At 51.8% G+C, this 15,808-nt stretch overlaps 1 protein-coding gene across 2 annotated transcripts in view; it reads right to left on the bottom strand.

The window, feature by feature from the left end:
* Nwd1 (NACHT and WD repeat domain containing 1) overlaps positions 1 to 15,808 on the bottom strand; it is a 77,848-nt gene that overhangs the window by 43,805 nt on the left and 18,235 nt on the right. For both annotated transcript variants that reach the window (XM_037211807.1, XM_028893507.2), the window contains 3 exons: positions 12,236 to 12,533; positions 7,919 to 9,188; positions 16 to 219 (listed from right to left, as the gene is read on the bottom strand). In XM_037211807.1, coding sequence (XP_037067702.1) covers positions 16 to 219; positions 7,919 to 9,188; positions 12,236 to 12,533 — 1,772 coding nt within the window. The remainder of the gene's footprint in view (positions 1 to 15; positions 220 to 7,918; positions 9,189 to 12,235; positions 12,534 to 15,808) is intronic.

Raw genomic sequence — 15,808 nt, 5'->3', positions numbered from 1 at the left:
CTTCTCAGGGTCTACCTGTGCGCGATGGCCAGCAGTGTGCAACCATCCACGGGCCTCCTGGTCAAGCAGTGTCCCAGGTCCCGGCGGAGCCGCACCCACAGCAGGGGTGGGAAGCGCAGGAGCTCCTTGCTGGGCGGTGTCCAGTCCCGGTACACGACCTGCAGGACCTCATCATCCAAAGACAACACGTCCTTCAGCTCCGCCTCCGAGAGACCGTACCTGTGGAGTGAGGGGTCACAGCACACTGTGACAGCCCCGTGATGAGGATGCGCAGGACCATGTGTGCCACTTCTGACAGGGACCCTCCAGCACGGACCACTGCAGATGGCCCCCTTTCACACACAGGTGCAGAGTCTGCACAGGCCACTCTCCAGGCTCGGGGTGGGGTGAGGGGATGTCAGTCAGGCATGGTGACACACCTCTGTCATCCCAGCACGGGGAAGTACAGGCAGGAGGATCTGGCGCTCTAGGTCATCCTTGGCTACATAGTGAGTTCCAGGACAACCTGGGCTACAAGAGAGTCTGTCTTAAATTTTTTTTCAAAAGGGATAAAGAGCAGGGCATTGGTGGAACTCACCTTTATCCCAGCACTCAGGAGGCAAAAGCAGGCAGATCTCTGAATTCAAGGACAGCCTGGTCTACAGAGAGAGTTCCAGGACAGCCAGCACTACACAGAGAACCCTGTCTTAACAAACCCAAAACAGCTGGGCGGTAGTGGCGCACGCCTTTAATCCCAACACTTGGGAGGCAGAGGCAGGCGGATCTCTGTGAGTTCGAGACCAGCCTGGTCTCCAAAGCGAGTTTCAGGAAAGGTGCAAAGCTACACAGAGAAACCCTGTCTCAAAAAACCAACACAAACAAACAAACAAAAACCAGACCAGGCTGGAGAGATGGCTCAGTAGTTAAGAGCCTATCAGAAGGGATGGAGTTCAAGTTTGCAAGTCAGGCTGCTCACAGCTACCTGCACCTCCAGCTCCTGGGGATCTGACCTGCAGTGAGGCACACAGACATGGGCACACCTACATGAATAAATATTTTAGAGCAGGGTGTGGTGGCACATGTCTTTAATCCCAGCACTTGGGAGGCACAGGTAGACAGATCTCTGTGAGTTCAAGGCCAGCCTGATCTATGCAGCAAGTTCCAGGACAGACAGGGCTATGTAGAAGGACCATATGTCAAAAAATAAATAAAAATAAATAATAAAAAGGCTAATGCTGACATAGATGGACATATACATTTAGTATGCACAGAACACATGTGTTCATTATATTATGTCTGTGTCAGGCATAGATTGTAGAACTTACTGTATTGGGCTGAGAATGTGGCTCAGAGGGCAAAAGGCATTAGTTGCCAATGCTAACTAACAGTCTAGTTCAATCTCTGGGACCCACATGGTGGAAGGATAGAACTGACTCCTGTAAGTAGAAGCAGGTGGATCTCTGTGAGTTCAAGGCCAGCCTGGTCTACAAAGTGAGCTCCAGGCCAACCAGGGCTACATAATGACATCCTGTCTCAAAAAAACCTACAATTTGAGGCTGGAGAGATGGCTCAGTGGTTAAGAGCACTAGCTGTTCTTCCAGAGGTCCTGAGTTCAATTCCCAACAACCAAATGGTGGCTCACAGCCACCCGTAATGATATCTGGCATACGTGTAGACAGAACACTGTATACATAATAAATACATAAATATCTTTTAACAACCCTAAAATTTGTTGTACTATATTAATATATTAATAGTTGGATTAGTTCTATAATAGTATTACCAACATAATATGTTAAATATAATATTATATTAGGAATATAGTGTGTTGAGTATATTACTATGATATCAATATGTCAGTTATGTTCCCACATTATGCCATATTAATATTTTTATATTGCTCACATTATACTATTCTGCTACATGAAAATCACTGATAAATTCATACCAGCCACATAATTACTGTGTCAGGACTGGAGAGATGGCTCAGCGGTTAAGAGCACTAACTGCTCTTCCAGAGGTCCTGAGTTCAATTCCCAGCACCCATATATCAGCTCACAACTGTCTGTCACTTCAGTTCCAGGGGATCTGATACCTTCACACCAATGCACATTAAATAAATTAAAGAAAAAAAAAGCCAGGCAGTGGTGGTGCACGCCTATAATCCCAGCACTCGGGAGGCAGAGCCAGGCAGATCTCTGTGAGTTCAAGACCAGCCTGGTCTACAGAGCTAGTCCAGGACAGGCTCCAAAGCTACAGAGGAACCCTGTCTTGAAAAAAAAAATTACTGTGTCATCTCTGCTTGTGAATTGCATGGAGTTCTATGTTACATGTATGTGCATGTATCTCTCTAGGGTGCACTGACTATTGTCTTACTCTAGACTGCTGAGCAGAGCTTCCGGCCCACTCAGGGATGCCAAGGACAGCTCTTGCCCTGTAAGTGACAGTACCTACAGACTCAGTCGCTCTTGCCCTGTAAGTGACAGTACCTACAGACTCTGTCACGACTCCCCCAGGGCTGAATGTTCTGCAGTGAGGATCTCATTTTTTCTTTTACAGATTTATTTTATTCTGAGCTCCATGTGTGGGTGTCTTAGACTGCTTTGGCTTGTGATAAAGCACTGGCCAAAAGCAACTTGGGGAGTAGTGAGACACGGTGGCGCACGCCTTTAATCCCAGCACTTGGGCGCCAGAGGCAGGCGGATCTCTGTGAGTTCGAGGCCAGCCTGGTCTCCAGAGCAAGTTCTAGACCAGCCAAGGCTACAAAGTGAGACCTTATCTAAACAATATAAAGGAAAAGAAACGCAACTCAGAGAGGAAAATGTTTGCTTACAGGTCACCGTTCATCCCCGGGAACCAGGGCAGGCGCTCAAAGCCCAGGGCTGGCACCGCCCACAGTGGGCTGGGCCTGCCTATCAATCAGGAATTAAGAAAATGCTCCACAGACTTGCCCACGGGCCACTTGGACAGGGCAATTCTTCCCCTGGGGTTCCCTCTGCTGGGGTGTGTCGGGAGTCACTACCAAGATCAGCCACTAGAGGAGTGAGTATGGGAGCGCAGTACCCTCGAGCACCAGAAGAGGGCGTCGGGTTCCGAGGCGCTGGAGTCCATGTGGCCTTGAGGACTTGGGTGCTGGGAACAGAAGCTGGGTCCTCGTCTGAGCAGCCAGTGCTCTTAACCATTGAGCCGTCTCTCCAGTCCAGGGACCTCTTTCTTTGAGTCAGCTCCGCCTTGTGAGCACACCTTCCCACCATCCTGCGCTTCACCATGAACAAGGCATGTTCTCGTGGAGGTGCCTGGATCGCCCTTCAGGGGCCGCCTGCCACGCTCCCTACCGGTGTGAGCCTCGCCCCTTAAGGCACCAGTTAGTTTCTGTCTCCCTGAATTTGGGTATTGGAACAACAAACCAGGAGAACAGTGCCTGGTCCCCAGCTCATGAGCTCACAGGTCCCCCGAAGCTCTGGGCTAGCCGACGTTCTCAGGGGCCGAGGGAGGGCAGCAGACTCGCCGGCGTTCAGAGAGGCGAATCCACAGAACCTTCCAATTTCAGTAACAACTTGGTTTCTTCCGCGCAGACTTGGAGCACTGTTGGCCCCACGGTGTCTTCATGCAGACAATCAGCCCCCGTGGGGTCTGGGGTTCAATCTGTATTCTAGGGTACATCCCTGGAACCAGCTGGAAGGCGGTTCCCCCAGCTTCGTGATGGAATGACGCTCTTATTCTTCTCGTTTGTTTACTGTTGTTTGAGACAAGGTTTTGCTCTGTAGCCCAGGCTGGCCCAGAACTCCCCAACCTCCCATCTTAGCTTCCCAGGTGCTGGGGTGACAGATAGGCACTGTCGTGCCTGGCACCCTGAGTTCTTTGATTTTACTTCTCCTCATTCTTCACGTGCACGTGTATGTTGTGGGGGGCGGGGGGAGGAAGGCACGTGTGTATGGTGTGCACATGTGTAGGCCTGCATGTGGGAGCTCAGGGTCGTTGACAGAATTCATCCTCAGTGGCTTGTCCACCTTATTCACTGAGACGGGTTCTGTCAGTCAAACCCAGAGCTCACCAGTGTGGCTAGTCTTGTCAGCCAGCTTGCTCTGGGGATCCCATCCGTGACTTCCAACCACAGGTGGGCCACCACGCCCACCGGCGTTTGTGTGAGTCTAGGGATCCGAACACTGCTCTTCATGTTTGTGCGAGCGCGTTCTCCACGGAGCCACCTCAGCCTCCAGGGCCTCATCTATTCATGTTGGTGAGTGGATTTGTTTCACACATACACACGTTCATACACACACATGTGAACTCACACACATGCACTCTCACACAACCATGCATGCATGCACACACATGCACACACACACCCCCAAGCAGGACTGATCACTGCCATTTTTAATTCCTAGTGATAAAGACCCGAAAGGGCACAGTCCAAGAATGAAAAAGTCTCAGCACCAGAGACGGCGCCTCACACACCAAATAAATAAAGACAGCCCCCAGAGACTGTTCTGCTTTTATCTCCATATGAGACATCTACAGAAAGTCGGTTAACTGTGGAGTGGGAAAGGCCCTCACCAGAACTCAACCATTGCCAGCATCTAGATCCCTCCAGCCTGTCCACAGGACACCAGGAGACCTAGAGTCGGCTGCCGAGCCCCTCTGTGGAATTGTTTAGTATCTGCGGAGAACCTGAGCTCACAAGCAGACCCCAGTCCTCACTCTGTGAAACAGAAAGCCCACCCCGTGCACTTGGTGTGGACACACAGTCTGTTTATTTATTTGATGCGTGTGTGTGTTTTGCCTGCATGAGTTTATGTGCACCACACACTTGCCTGGTGGCCACAGAGGCCAGAAGAGGGCATCAGATGCCCTGGACCTAGAATTACAGATAGTTGTGAGCTGCAAAATACAGGGACCAAACCCAGGTCCTCTGTAAGAGAAGCATGTGCTCTTAACCCCTTAGCCATCTCTCCAGCCTGTTTATCTATCTATCTATCTATCTATCTATCTATCTATCTATCTATCTATCTATTATTTATTTATGTATTTTTTATTCTGAGACAATGTCTCATGTAGCCCAGGCTAGCTTCAATCTCACTATGTATCCAAGTATAACTCTGAATTCCTGATGCCCCTGCCTCCACCTCCCAAGTGCTGAGCCTCAAGTACTCCACCCGGTGAGCTTCGGCAGAAGCACTTTCTACGTTTTCAGTTGAGCCCTGGGTGTGGATCGTAACCTACAGAGAAGTGACTGCCCGTTTCTCTTATTGCTGAGACCCAGCCTGGGGTGCTTCGTCATAGCAGCAGGAACGGACTAAGACACTGAAGACCTTTTAGGACTCTATGTTGAGTGGGGTGTGTCCCCCATGCCTGGTCCCCCACGCTGATGTGGGAGTTTGGGTCACCTTTGGGAGGAGGAGCCTGGCTGGTAAAAGAAAGGCAGTGGGGAGGCCCTGAGGGTTAAAACAGCTTCTGGTGTCCCCCTGTCCTGCCTGCCTGCCACGTGTGAGGAATCTGGGACACGCTCTCACTCATACAGCCCCCGACACCACCCTGCGTGGGGGCAGGAGAGGGAGCAGCTGGCAGGGCTCTGTGCAGACAGTGGGTCCATTGTGAGTGTGGGGCTGGAGTGCAGCTCACTGAATAAAGCGTGAGGACCTGGGCTACATCCCCAGTGACGTGCACACACTGCTCACGGCAGCATGCCAGCGCCGGGGAAGCAGAGACGGGCGGGTGCTTGGCTCCTTGGCCAGCCGCACCTACTTGGTGAACCCAAGGCCTGCAAGAGTCTGGGTCTCCAAAACACAAAGAAGAAAGAAAGAAAGAAAGAAAGAAAGAAGGAAAGGAAGAAAGAAAGACCTTGCCTGAAGAATGACACCACAGTCCTGCCCCCCCCACCCGTGTGCACGTGCACACTCATTGTGAGCTGTGTATTGACGTCCTTGTGACTGATTTCTCGAGGTTACGATTGTCCTGGTTTGGGTTTCAGACTGTCCTTAGCAGCTTGATGGAATACTGACGAGGAAAAGAACTGATGCTCATGGGGATGCTCAGACAGCTGGAGGACAGTGTGTGCTCATGGGTGATGGACCCACAGATAGACATCACAGATGTTAGATACACAGTAAACAGAAAGATGAGAGAGAGAGAGCGATGGCTAAGACAGACTGGAACACGGCACATGTCGATGACAGGTAACTGATGGAATAGATGATAGATAATAGAGATAGAATGTGATGGTGATGGATAACGGAAAGACAGAGGCAAGGAGAATGAGCAATGGAGAGAGGGGGAGGGAGGGAGAGAGAGACCAGAAAATATAACGAAGCGATGCAGCAGAGCTCCAACACCAGGGGTAAAATAATCGCGCGATCATCTCCAGACAGAGGCAGAGGTCATGATGATTGACAGCCCTTGTAATAACACATCCTGGCCACAGGGAGGGAGAAGCTGGCAGGCAGACAGCCCCAGGGCACCCTGGCAGAAGCCACAGGCACAGGAGCTGCAGAGGGCTAGTCACAGACAGCCAGTCACCGGCACAGAGGACACAGAGGACCGAGTGCACCTGAGCCTCCTGCTCACACCCAGCTGGCTGCCCCCCTCCCACACAGTCCAGGCTCAGCCCGGGGACACTGCTGCTGGGCTCAGCAAACAATCAAGGCAACACACACAAGTACAGAGGCATGCACACACAAGAACAGGCATGCACACACACACACACACACATCACGTGAACACACACAGATATACGCATACAGAGACATACCTGCTCACACATGCACAGAGACATGAACACACACACGTGCATGCACACATAGAGATACACACAGACATGCACAATACCCATGCATACAGGCATACACACAGGCACAGAGACATGCACAAACAGACACGCACACACACTATACACACACACACAAATACACACACAGAGGGACACACATGCACATACAGAGACACACACACTCACACAGGCACACACAGGCACAGAGACATATACACACACACAAACACATGCATGTGCCTGAGTGTGCCTGTGCATACAGACACACACACACACACACACACACACACACACACACACACACACACACACACAGGTCAACCAGATCCAGACAATGCCTCACTAAGGCTTCCTCTCAAGCGACTCTGCATGTCAAGGCAGTCCAAGCCAGCCACCACAGGCATGAGGTGGTAACCGCTACATGCAACAGACTGGCCACCAGCATCGTACAAGTGCCGGCTGAAACCAGAATAAACAAGCATGCCACTCTCTCTTCTCGTCCAACAGACAGTTTGCAACCTTAGCCAGAGCGATGTAAGACGGACGTGATGGCTGGGGTTCAGCCCTACAGCACGTGCCTGACCTCCACAGAGCCCTGGTTCTGTCCAAATCCCTGCAGAAAGGAGGGAAGAGAGGCTGCCTGTGGCTACCTGCCCCAGCGGGATCTGCAACATCCATGTGAGAGGCAGGGTGGCTGTAACCCCGGCTGGGCTCACTGGCTCCGGGGAATAAATGCTGAGAATCAAACAGAACACCGCATCTTCCTCTGGCTCTGCATGCCACACACACATGCAGTCAACCAACACAAAGGGAGAGAGGGAGGGAGGGAAGGGGGAGGGAAAGAAGGAGGGATGGAGAGAGGGAGGGAGGGAGGGAAGGGGGAGGGAAAGAAGGAGGATGGAGAGAGGGAGGGAGGGAGGGAAGGAAGGGGGGAGGGAAGGAGGGAGGGAGGGAGGGAGGGAGAGAGGGAGGGAAGGAGGGAGAGAGGGAGGGAGAGAAGGAGAGAGGGAGGGAAGAAAGGAGGGAGAGAAGAAAGAAGGGAAGGAGAAAGGGAGGGAAGGAGGGAGAGAGAGAGGGAGGGAGGGTAGGAGGGAGAGAGGGAGGGAAGGAAGGAGAGAGGAAGGGAAGGAAGGAGGGAAGGAGGGAGGGAGGCGGGGAGGGAAGGTCACTTACCTGGAAGACACAATGTAACCCAGCACATGGGCCACCAGCAGCTGCCCATGGGTCTCCTCCAGGCGGATGCAGAGCTGGTGAGTGGCTTCCTCAGCTGTGGTGGCCAAGGGCACTGGCACAGTGAAGGAGGCCCACTTCCGGGCCTCCTCAAAGGCCAGTCTTAGCCGCCCTGGGTGGCCGCACTCTGGGAGGCTGGCCCAGAGGACATCCCTCTGAGCCGGGCTCAGCGTCCTCCTTTCTGCATCCAGCAGCAGCTGGATGAACTCCTGTCCTTGACATCCAGACAGGGCCTTCACCTCCCAGTAGGCGCTGGGGTCCTTGAGGGTCTGCTGCAGGGTGTGCAACACCTGCTGGCCTGAGCATGTAGAGAGGATGAGATGCACCTTTGGGGGACACCTGAGGGGGAGCCAGGAGACCCTCCGAGAATGGCGTGTGGAATCTAGATCATCAACTGAGTCCAGGAGCAGCACCAGAGACTCAAAGTCCCTCCGAGACACAGTGTGGAGGAGGGTGTGGAAGAAGTGGCCCACCCTGGCGTGGACCTCCAGGACCTGGGTTGGGGGCAGTGGCAGCCCGTAGGCCAAGCACACCTGAAAGGACACGCTCCTGAGGAGGCTTCGGGCATCCAGGCTCATCTTGGATGTCCCCAGCAGCCTCAGGACGGCCACCGTCTTGTGGCCAAGGAGCCTTGGTACCTGCTCGGCTAGCTTGCACATGACGGACGTCTTCCCGATGCCCGGTGGCCCGAAGAGAACCAGCGGCGTATGGGGCCGGCTGTCATCCTGTCTGAGCCGCTGCCCCAGCTGGGCCAGGAGCTCCTGGTGGCCACAGAAGATCCTGGTGGACTCTGTGCCGCGCCAGAGGTGGTGGCGGATCTCCTGGTAGAGCCAGCCCAGCTCCTGTCTGGCTGACTCCAGCTCTCGAAGTTGCTCCAGGACCTGATGGTTGGTCCTGGCCACGAACTGCTCAGTCAGCTCCTTCAGGTAGCGGGCATGAGCCTTGTTCTTGGGATTGACCAGGTCGCGGCTCCAGGGCAGGCGGTGGGACTTTAGGGCTCCAGGCTGGGTTTCCAGTATTCGTTCCTTAAGGCCACTGAGAAGACTCTGGGCTCCGGTGTCCAGGCAGCCATCCGCCAGCCGATCCACCATCTTCAGAGAACAATCGTCCAAAATGTGTTTACTGAGGTCCTGTACATCTCTCAGGAAGATGGTCGCTCCCTGGTCCCCTTGTGCTGAGCTCAGGAGGCCTTGCTCGATCTCCCACTCAATGACTGCAAAACAGAACAGGAGGGGTCATCAGGGTCGCCGAGGCCTGTGAGGGGCTTTGGGGAGACAGGTTCCAGACATGTCAAGGCCAACAAATGGGACATTCACATGGGGCAGCTTGCAGAAGCCCGCGTGGGATACGCACTTGTGTGTGGGGGTGGGAAGGGGTATTTACACATCATGCCCGTGGAGACCAGAGGCCAGCCTCTCCGGAGTCATGCCAGGATCTTGATGGCCAGCCAGCCTACCCTAACTGTGAGCTTCGGGGTCCAGGAGAGACTTTGTCTTGAAGGAGTCAGGTGAGAGTTGACCAAGGGCAAGGCTGATGTCCTGCTCTGGGCTCCACGCACCCACACAGACGTGCACATTCACACACACAACCCAAAAGACTGCAGCTGGCACGGGTGGGAGTCCGTTCTCTCCCTCTACCATGTGGGTCACCGGGACTGAACCGGGTCATCAGACTTGGTGGCCAGCACCTTTACCTCCAGAGCCATCTCACTGGCTCAGCATACAAAGTTCTAAGTCAGCCTGGACTACACAAGGAGACTCTCCCTCAAAAGAAAAATAAATAAATAAATAAATAAATAAATAAATAAATAAATAAATAAATAAATAAATAAAAAAACCAGACAGTGTGTGATTCTGTTGATAAGAAATGTCCAGAACAGGCTCATGCATAGATAGCAAGCAGATGAATGAACTTCTGCCGCTGGGCTAGGGAAACAGCCTCCTGCTAAGGTGATAGAATGTTCTGGAACTAGACCAAGGTGGCACTACACAGCATGGTGAGTATTAAACTGTTTGCTTTACAAACGGGAATTTCAGCTCTGTGAGTGTCACCTCAGTGTGTCTGCTTACAGGATCTCCCTCGAACAGTCAATCAACAAACACCCAGCTCCTGCATGTATTGGCCTCCGTGGTCCACACAGGGACTCAGCATCGAGGGTCACCTGGAAACAGGTGATAAGTGAATGAGACTGTCCTCCCAGATACAAGTAATGGGGACAAGGTGGATGTGAAGGCAGAGAGGAAGGAGAAAGGATTATTACAGAGTGGAGTCTTTACTGACCAGCTGGGTAGAAGTGGCAGCTGCTGTCTGGGAACAAGCTTGGCACCTCACCCATAAAGGGCCAAAGAAGATGAATCTGTCACAATCGGACAGTTCTGACATCGTAGCAAGAATGCAACAGATGATACCCAGATGAATGTGCCTGAGAGAGTCAATGAAACTGTAGTTCAAACACAAGCTGTGGGCCAGGCTTGGCACCATTACCACAGCTGGCTGGTCCCTGTGCCGGGGTGTGCTGCAGCTGGCCGATCCCTGTGCTGGGGTGTGCTGCAGCTGGCCGATCTCCGTGCCGGGGTGTGCTGTAGCTGGCTCAGGACTCTTTTATCTTTTCAAGATTTATCTCTATGTAGCCTCGACCGTCTGGAACTCACTCTGTAGACCAGACTAGCCTCGAACTCACAGAGATCCTCCTGCCTCTGTCTCCTGAGTGCTGGGATTAAAGGCGTGCACCGCCACCGCCCGGCTTGTCTTTGTTTTTAATTATGTGCATATGTGTGGGTTTGTGCCTGTGAGTACGGAGTCTGGGGGCGCAGAAAAGAACTGAACTCGGGTCCTCTGGAAGAGCAGCCAGCGCTCTGCTGCCGAGTCGTTTCCCCAGCAACACCCCTGGACTCTTATTTTCTAGAAGCCTGAACTGACTTGTCTCAGGAGGCTCTTGTTTTTTAGCAGCAGCCAGACCTGAGGAGTTATTTTTGAAGCCTCTCTGGGTTCAGTGAAGGCTCCCAGCTCTCCACAGATGGGAGAGCCAGGCCCTTGGAGACACTGCATTCCAGTCAAGGACAAGAGTCACCTAATGTCCCCTTCAAGGCAGGCATGAAGTGACGGGCCTGTTACCTCAGTCACTCGGGAGGCTGACGCAGGAAGATCACAGGTTCAAGGCCAGCTTGAGTGACTAAGACTCTGTCTCAAAATGGAAGACTAAAAAAAGCTGGGATGGAAGGACCTGGTATTGTCTGAACTCTAGTTAATTGCAATGCACCAATGTTAAGTTAAATTATGGGTCTTGCCGCATGTACAGCAAAACTATTTATATAAATTTCTGGGCTTGCCCAGTGTGCAGGAAGCCTTGGGAATCCACCCCCAGCACCACATACCCCCGGTGTGGTGATGCACAGCTGTGTCTCAATACTCTGGAGGCAGAGGCAGGAGATCAGGAGCTCAAAGTCATCCCTGGCTACATAACAGGTTCAGGGCTGGCCTGGGCTACATGAGATCCTGTCCAAAAAAAAGAAAAAAGAAAAAGCCCCCAGGAGGCTGGGACAATGGCCAGTGGGTGAAGAGTTTGCCATGTATTAACGAGGACACGGTTCACATCCTCAGTGCTCACAGGAAAGCTCGGTAGGGTGAAAACTGACTGTCACCTAGCACACTGGAAACGAGACAGGGACTGTGGAGCAAGCTGGCTACCGACACCAGCTTCATCTACGAACTGGGGTTCAGTGAGAGACTCGGCCTCAATGCACAATCGGGAGACACCTGACAAGCTCAGGTCACATGTGTGCACACCCCCACAAGTGCACCTTCCAACACACGAGCATGCGTGCGCGCGCGCACACACACACACACACACACACACACACAGCATTCTAGGATCAGTGAGATGCATCAGCATGTAAAGGCCCTTGTGGCTGAGCTTCATAACCTGAATTTGACTCCTGCAAATTGTCTTCTGACCTCCACACGTCTCCACAGCTGGCACACACTCTCCAGCCAATAAATAAACGCATATAAAAAAATGAATGCATTCTTGGACACCCTCAGTCTCCGGCAAATGGGGATGGTGGTCACTCTGGGAGCCAGGAGGGCAGAGCCAGGGCCAGGAGAAGGGTCCCAGAAGCTGACACTGGTTTGGCTAGAGCTGTGCAATCTCCGGGAAGCCAAGCAGGTTTGACACTGAGATGACACACGTGTGTCTGAGGTCCTGGGCGATGTGTGTTGTCTTGGATGTCACACGGACCCCTGGGGTTCCCTGGGCCTCACCTGATCGATTGTAACACTTCCATTGCTCCTGGCTGATGAGGCCCAGCCTCCAGGCCTCCTGGGCTCCGCCTCGCAGGACAGAGGTCAAGGTGGCCTCCTCGGGCCCTGGGGCCTCCACGGAGCCCGGAGGCTGCAGCACGTAGGTTGGGGGGATGGCGTTGTCGTCCCTCCGGAAATGCCTGGCCACCAGCTCCAGATCCCGAGGCCTGGAGGTGAGCTGGGCCCTTAGCGCCTCCCACTCTTTCTCCTCGATCCGTCGGGGAACCAGGCAGGGGCCGTACTGGTCGCCCAGGAGAGCCTGGCAGGGAGACAGACGGGAGGGGGCTGAGGCAGGAGGAGCGTGAGTTCTAGGCCAACATGGACAGCAAAGGAAGACGTATCTCAGAAGAGGGAAGCTCGGCAGCAGCTACAGGATGGAGGGGGAGGAGTGAGGAAGGGGAGGGATGAGGAAGTGGGGAGGGGAGGAGAGGAGGAGATGGGAAAAGGATACACAGGAAGGGAGGAGGAAGAAGAACACCCAGAAGTCGTAATTGAGTAGTAATTGAGTAATTGTGTGTATATGTGTACACATGCACCTGTGCATTCAAGTGTATATGTCCACGTGGTGTGTGCGCGTGCGCGTGCGCATGCGTGTGTGGGTCCATGCATGGGCACATGTGAGGGAAACAGGTAAGTTTCTGGTGTTTTGAGTCAGGGCTCCAATGTTACCCAGGCTAGCTCTGGCCTCAGCCTTCTGAGCAGCAGAAAGGCCCAGGCCACACATCCTGTTCAGGAATCTGTGGTGACAGAATGTCAGGCAGCTCCTCCAGGGTCCCTGCAGGCTCCCAGGGACAGGGTCCAGCCTGCTGCAGAGGGAGGTTTGGGGCTGCAGCCACAGAGCAAGGAAGGTTCTAGGAGCAGCTGGAGCCCCAAGAGATGCACCTCTAAATGAGGTGCATGGGGAACCTGTGGCTTGCTAATGAGTTATTTACCACAGAACCATCTCTCCAGGGCACCAGTGTGGTCTGATTTCGTGGAAAGTCCCCCTAACAAGAGTGACAGTGACAGGCAGTCTCTGGAGACAAACTGGGGTGATGCTGTAGGGGAGAAGGTCCCAGGACTGCTGGCTTGGATGTGGAGGAGGCCAGGGGACGGTCCTTCCCCATGCAGCGGGAGCCATCTCGTGCTTTTCCCAGCCTGCTGTGTGGACTGAGGGTCAGTTTCCCTGTGGCATCTCCTAGTCCTTTCTCTCTGAAAATTTTAATTTGTGGGTGGCTTGTTTATTTTTGTGCTTGGGGATATTTCCTCCTTCCCATTTAGAAAACATTTTTACAGGGCTGTCAAGACGGTTCAGTGGGTAAAGGCATTTGCCATGGAGCCCGACAGCCTGAGTTCAGTCCCTAGAACTCAGATGGTGGAGGGTGGAGGCAGGGAAGCGGCCCCTGCAGCATTGAGAGCTGGGTTTCGAGCCACAGGGAAACGGTGGAATTCAGCCACTGTCACAAAAGCCACCGCTTAGAGAAGTCAAGGACTTCTCCAAGGTCAAGCCATCGCTCAAGGAGTCTCCGTGATATTTTAGCTTTTGTATGTATATTAGCTGGTTCCTACAGTGATTTTCTTGTAATGCTATACGTGCTTCCTAATAGTGTACTTATCTAAAATACCTATCAAGCATCCAAGACCAAATGAAACAACACCTGTCTCCTAAGTCTGGCAGATAGCTTTATTTCTTGTGCAATTTAGGGTGAGACCCTCCTTTCTTATACAACCTTACTAACAGACCCCTAACTTCTTACCTAACCAGTTCTAGGAATGCAGACTGAGCACATAGATTCCCCCTTTTGATGTACTAATTGATCATTAGCTCTCAGTTGACCTCCTCCTTTACCACTCCCCTTTGGGTTGTAAAAGAAAGCCTGGTGGTCACTGCCTGAGGAAAATTCTTACCTGCCTTTATGACCCCTAAGAATTCAAGCCTGGTGACCTTGCTCTGCCAGATGATTGCTATTGCTTGGCATTATAACTGGATTCCTGAGAGATTTGGGGAGAATGGAGAGAATAAGGAGAACTGCGAGGTAGAAGGAGAGAGAGGAGGATTTTGAAGAGCGGACTTGAGGATGAGACAGAAAAGAGAAAAGAGAATGGAAGAACTAGAAGATGGGAAGAACTGGAGAGAAACAAACTGAGATGGGGAAGAACTGGATTGAAGGGCAAGAAGAGAGGACTAGAGGAACAAGATTGAAGATGAGGAAGAGCCAGATGGGGAAGAACAAGATGAGGAAGGAGATGGGAGAGGAGCTGATATGGGAAAGAACTAGATGGATAAGAACCTAGATGGGGCAGAACTGAGATGAGAGAATTAAGATAGAGCTTAGAGAGGACAGCAGAAAAAGGTAGAGAGAAATCAGGCAAGAAAGGAGCTAAAAATGAGAGCAGAACAGAAGCTGTGTAGAGAGAGAACTGACTCAGAATAACAAAGTGTATGGACTAAGGAGTTTCGTGTACATAGATTCATTTCTTTTCATCAAAGATTAAATTATCAGCTGGCTGTAGATTCTTCTGGGACCTGGGAAAGGACTATCGAGGGGCTGGACCTCCATAGTCACCCATAGAGCTACTGGTAGCAAAAGACTACGGGAGCATACAGCAGTGACAACTAGAGTTCAGAAGGCCAACCTATCAGAACTAAGGGTTCTGTTAGAGGAAACCATCACCCGGGCGTTATGGAATTCCTGCCTTTTGAATGAACTGGCTGTCTCTTGTTGTAAACTTCTTGTGCAATAACAGCTATGATTCTCCCCATTTACCGTGCATCTCCATGTAATGTGTACATGTAATCTCACGACTGCCTCTCAATCTTATGGGCACACATAATTATAGATAGTCTAGAAGATGGTTTCTTATTTAACTGTACATTTTTTATGAATAGAAACCTACTAAAATATGCTTTATGCTAGATCTATTGTTCCATGTGGACTGTAGATGCTTAGAGGTCTTGTTCTCCATCCTTAGCCACTGACAAGGTAAATATTGGCCAAAGTGTCCTCGTAGAACTTTCACAGAGTGGAATTTCAGGTGCCCTGCCTTGTTAGATCAAAACCCTTCAGAAGAATTACAGTGAACCAGAAGTGATAGAGCAGGTGTCTGGCCTTGGTATATCTTAGTCCTTCAGGAGATCAACAGCACCTATGTTGCCCTAAGCTTCCTCCACCGGCACCTCCCCCTCTGATTCAAAAAACAATTAACACTTTGTATTTATTTCTACACCAGTTTTTAATGCAAGATTTTAGGCTCAGTAGACTAATTATGTATAGGTAGGTCCTGAGATTCAGGTGACTAACAGAAAAAGGCTGTTAACTGATGAACCACGCCTGGATTTATTTATTTGTTTGTTTGTTTGTTTATTTAGGTTTTTCTAAGACAGGGTTTCTCTGTGTAGCTTTGGAGCCTATCCTGAAACTTGCTTTGTAGACCAGGCTGGCCTCGAACTCACAAAGATCTGCCTGCCTCTGCCTCCCAAGTGCTGGGATTAAAGGCATGCGCCACCACTGCCCATGTCTGGATATTATTAATCACATAAAATAGCACACATAT

Source organism: Peromyscus leucopus, chromosome 17, assembly GCF_004664715.2.
Source record: "Peromyscus leucopus breed LL Stock chromosome 17, UCI_PerLeu_2.1, whole genome shotgun sequence".
In the NCBI taxonomy this organism is placed as follows: Eukaryota; Metazoa; Chordata; class Mammalia; order Rodentia; family Cricetidae; genus Peromyscus; species Peromyscus leucopus.
The sequence above is the reverse complement of the archived record's forward strand: the minus strand, read 5'-3'. Positions and strand labels throughout refer to the sequence as shown.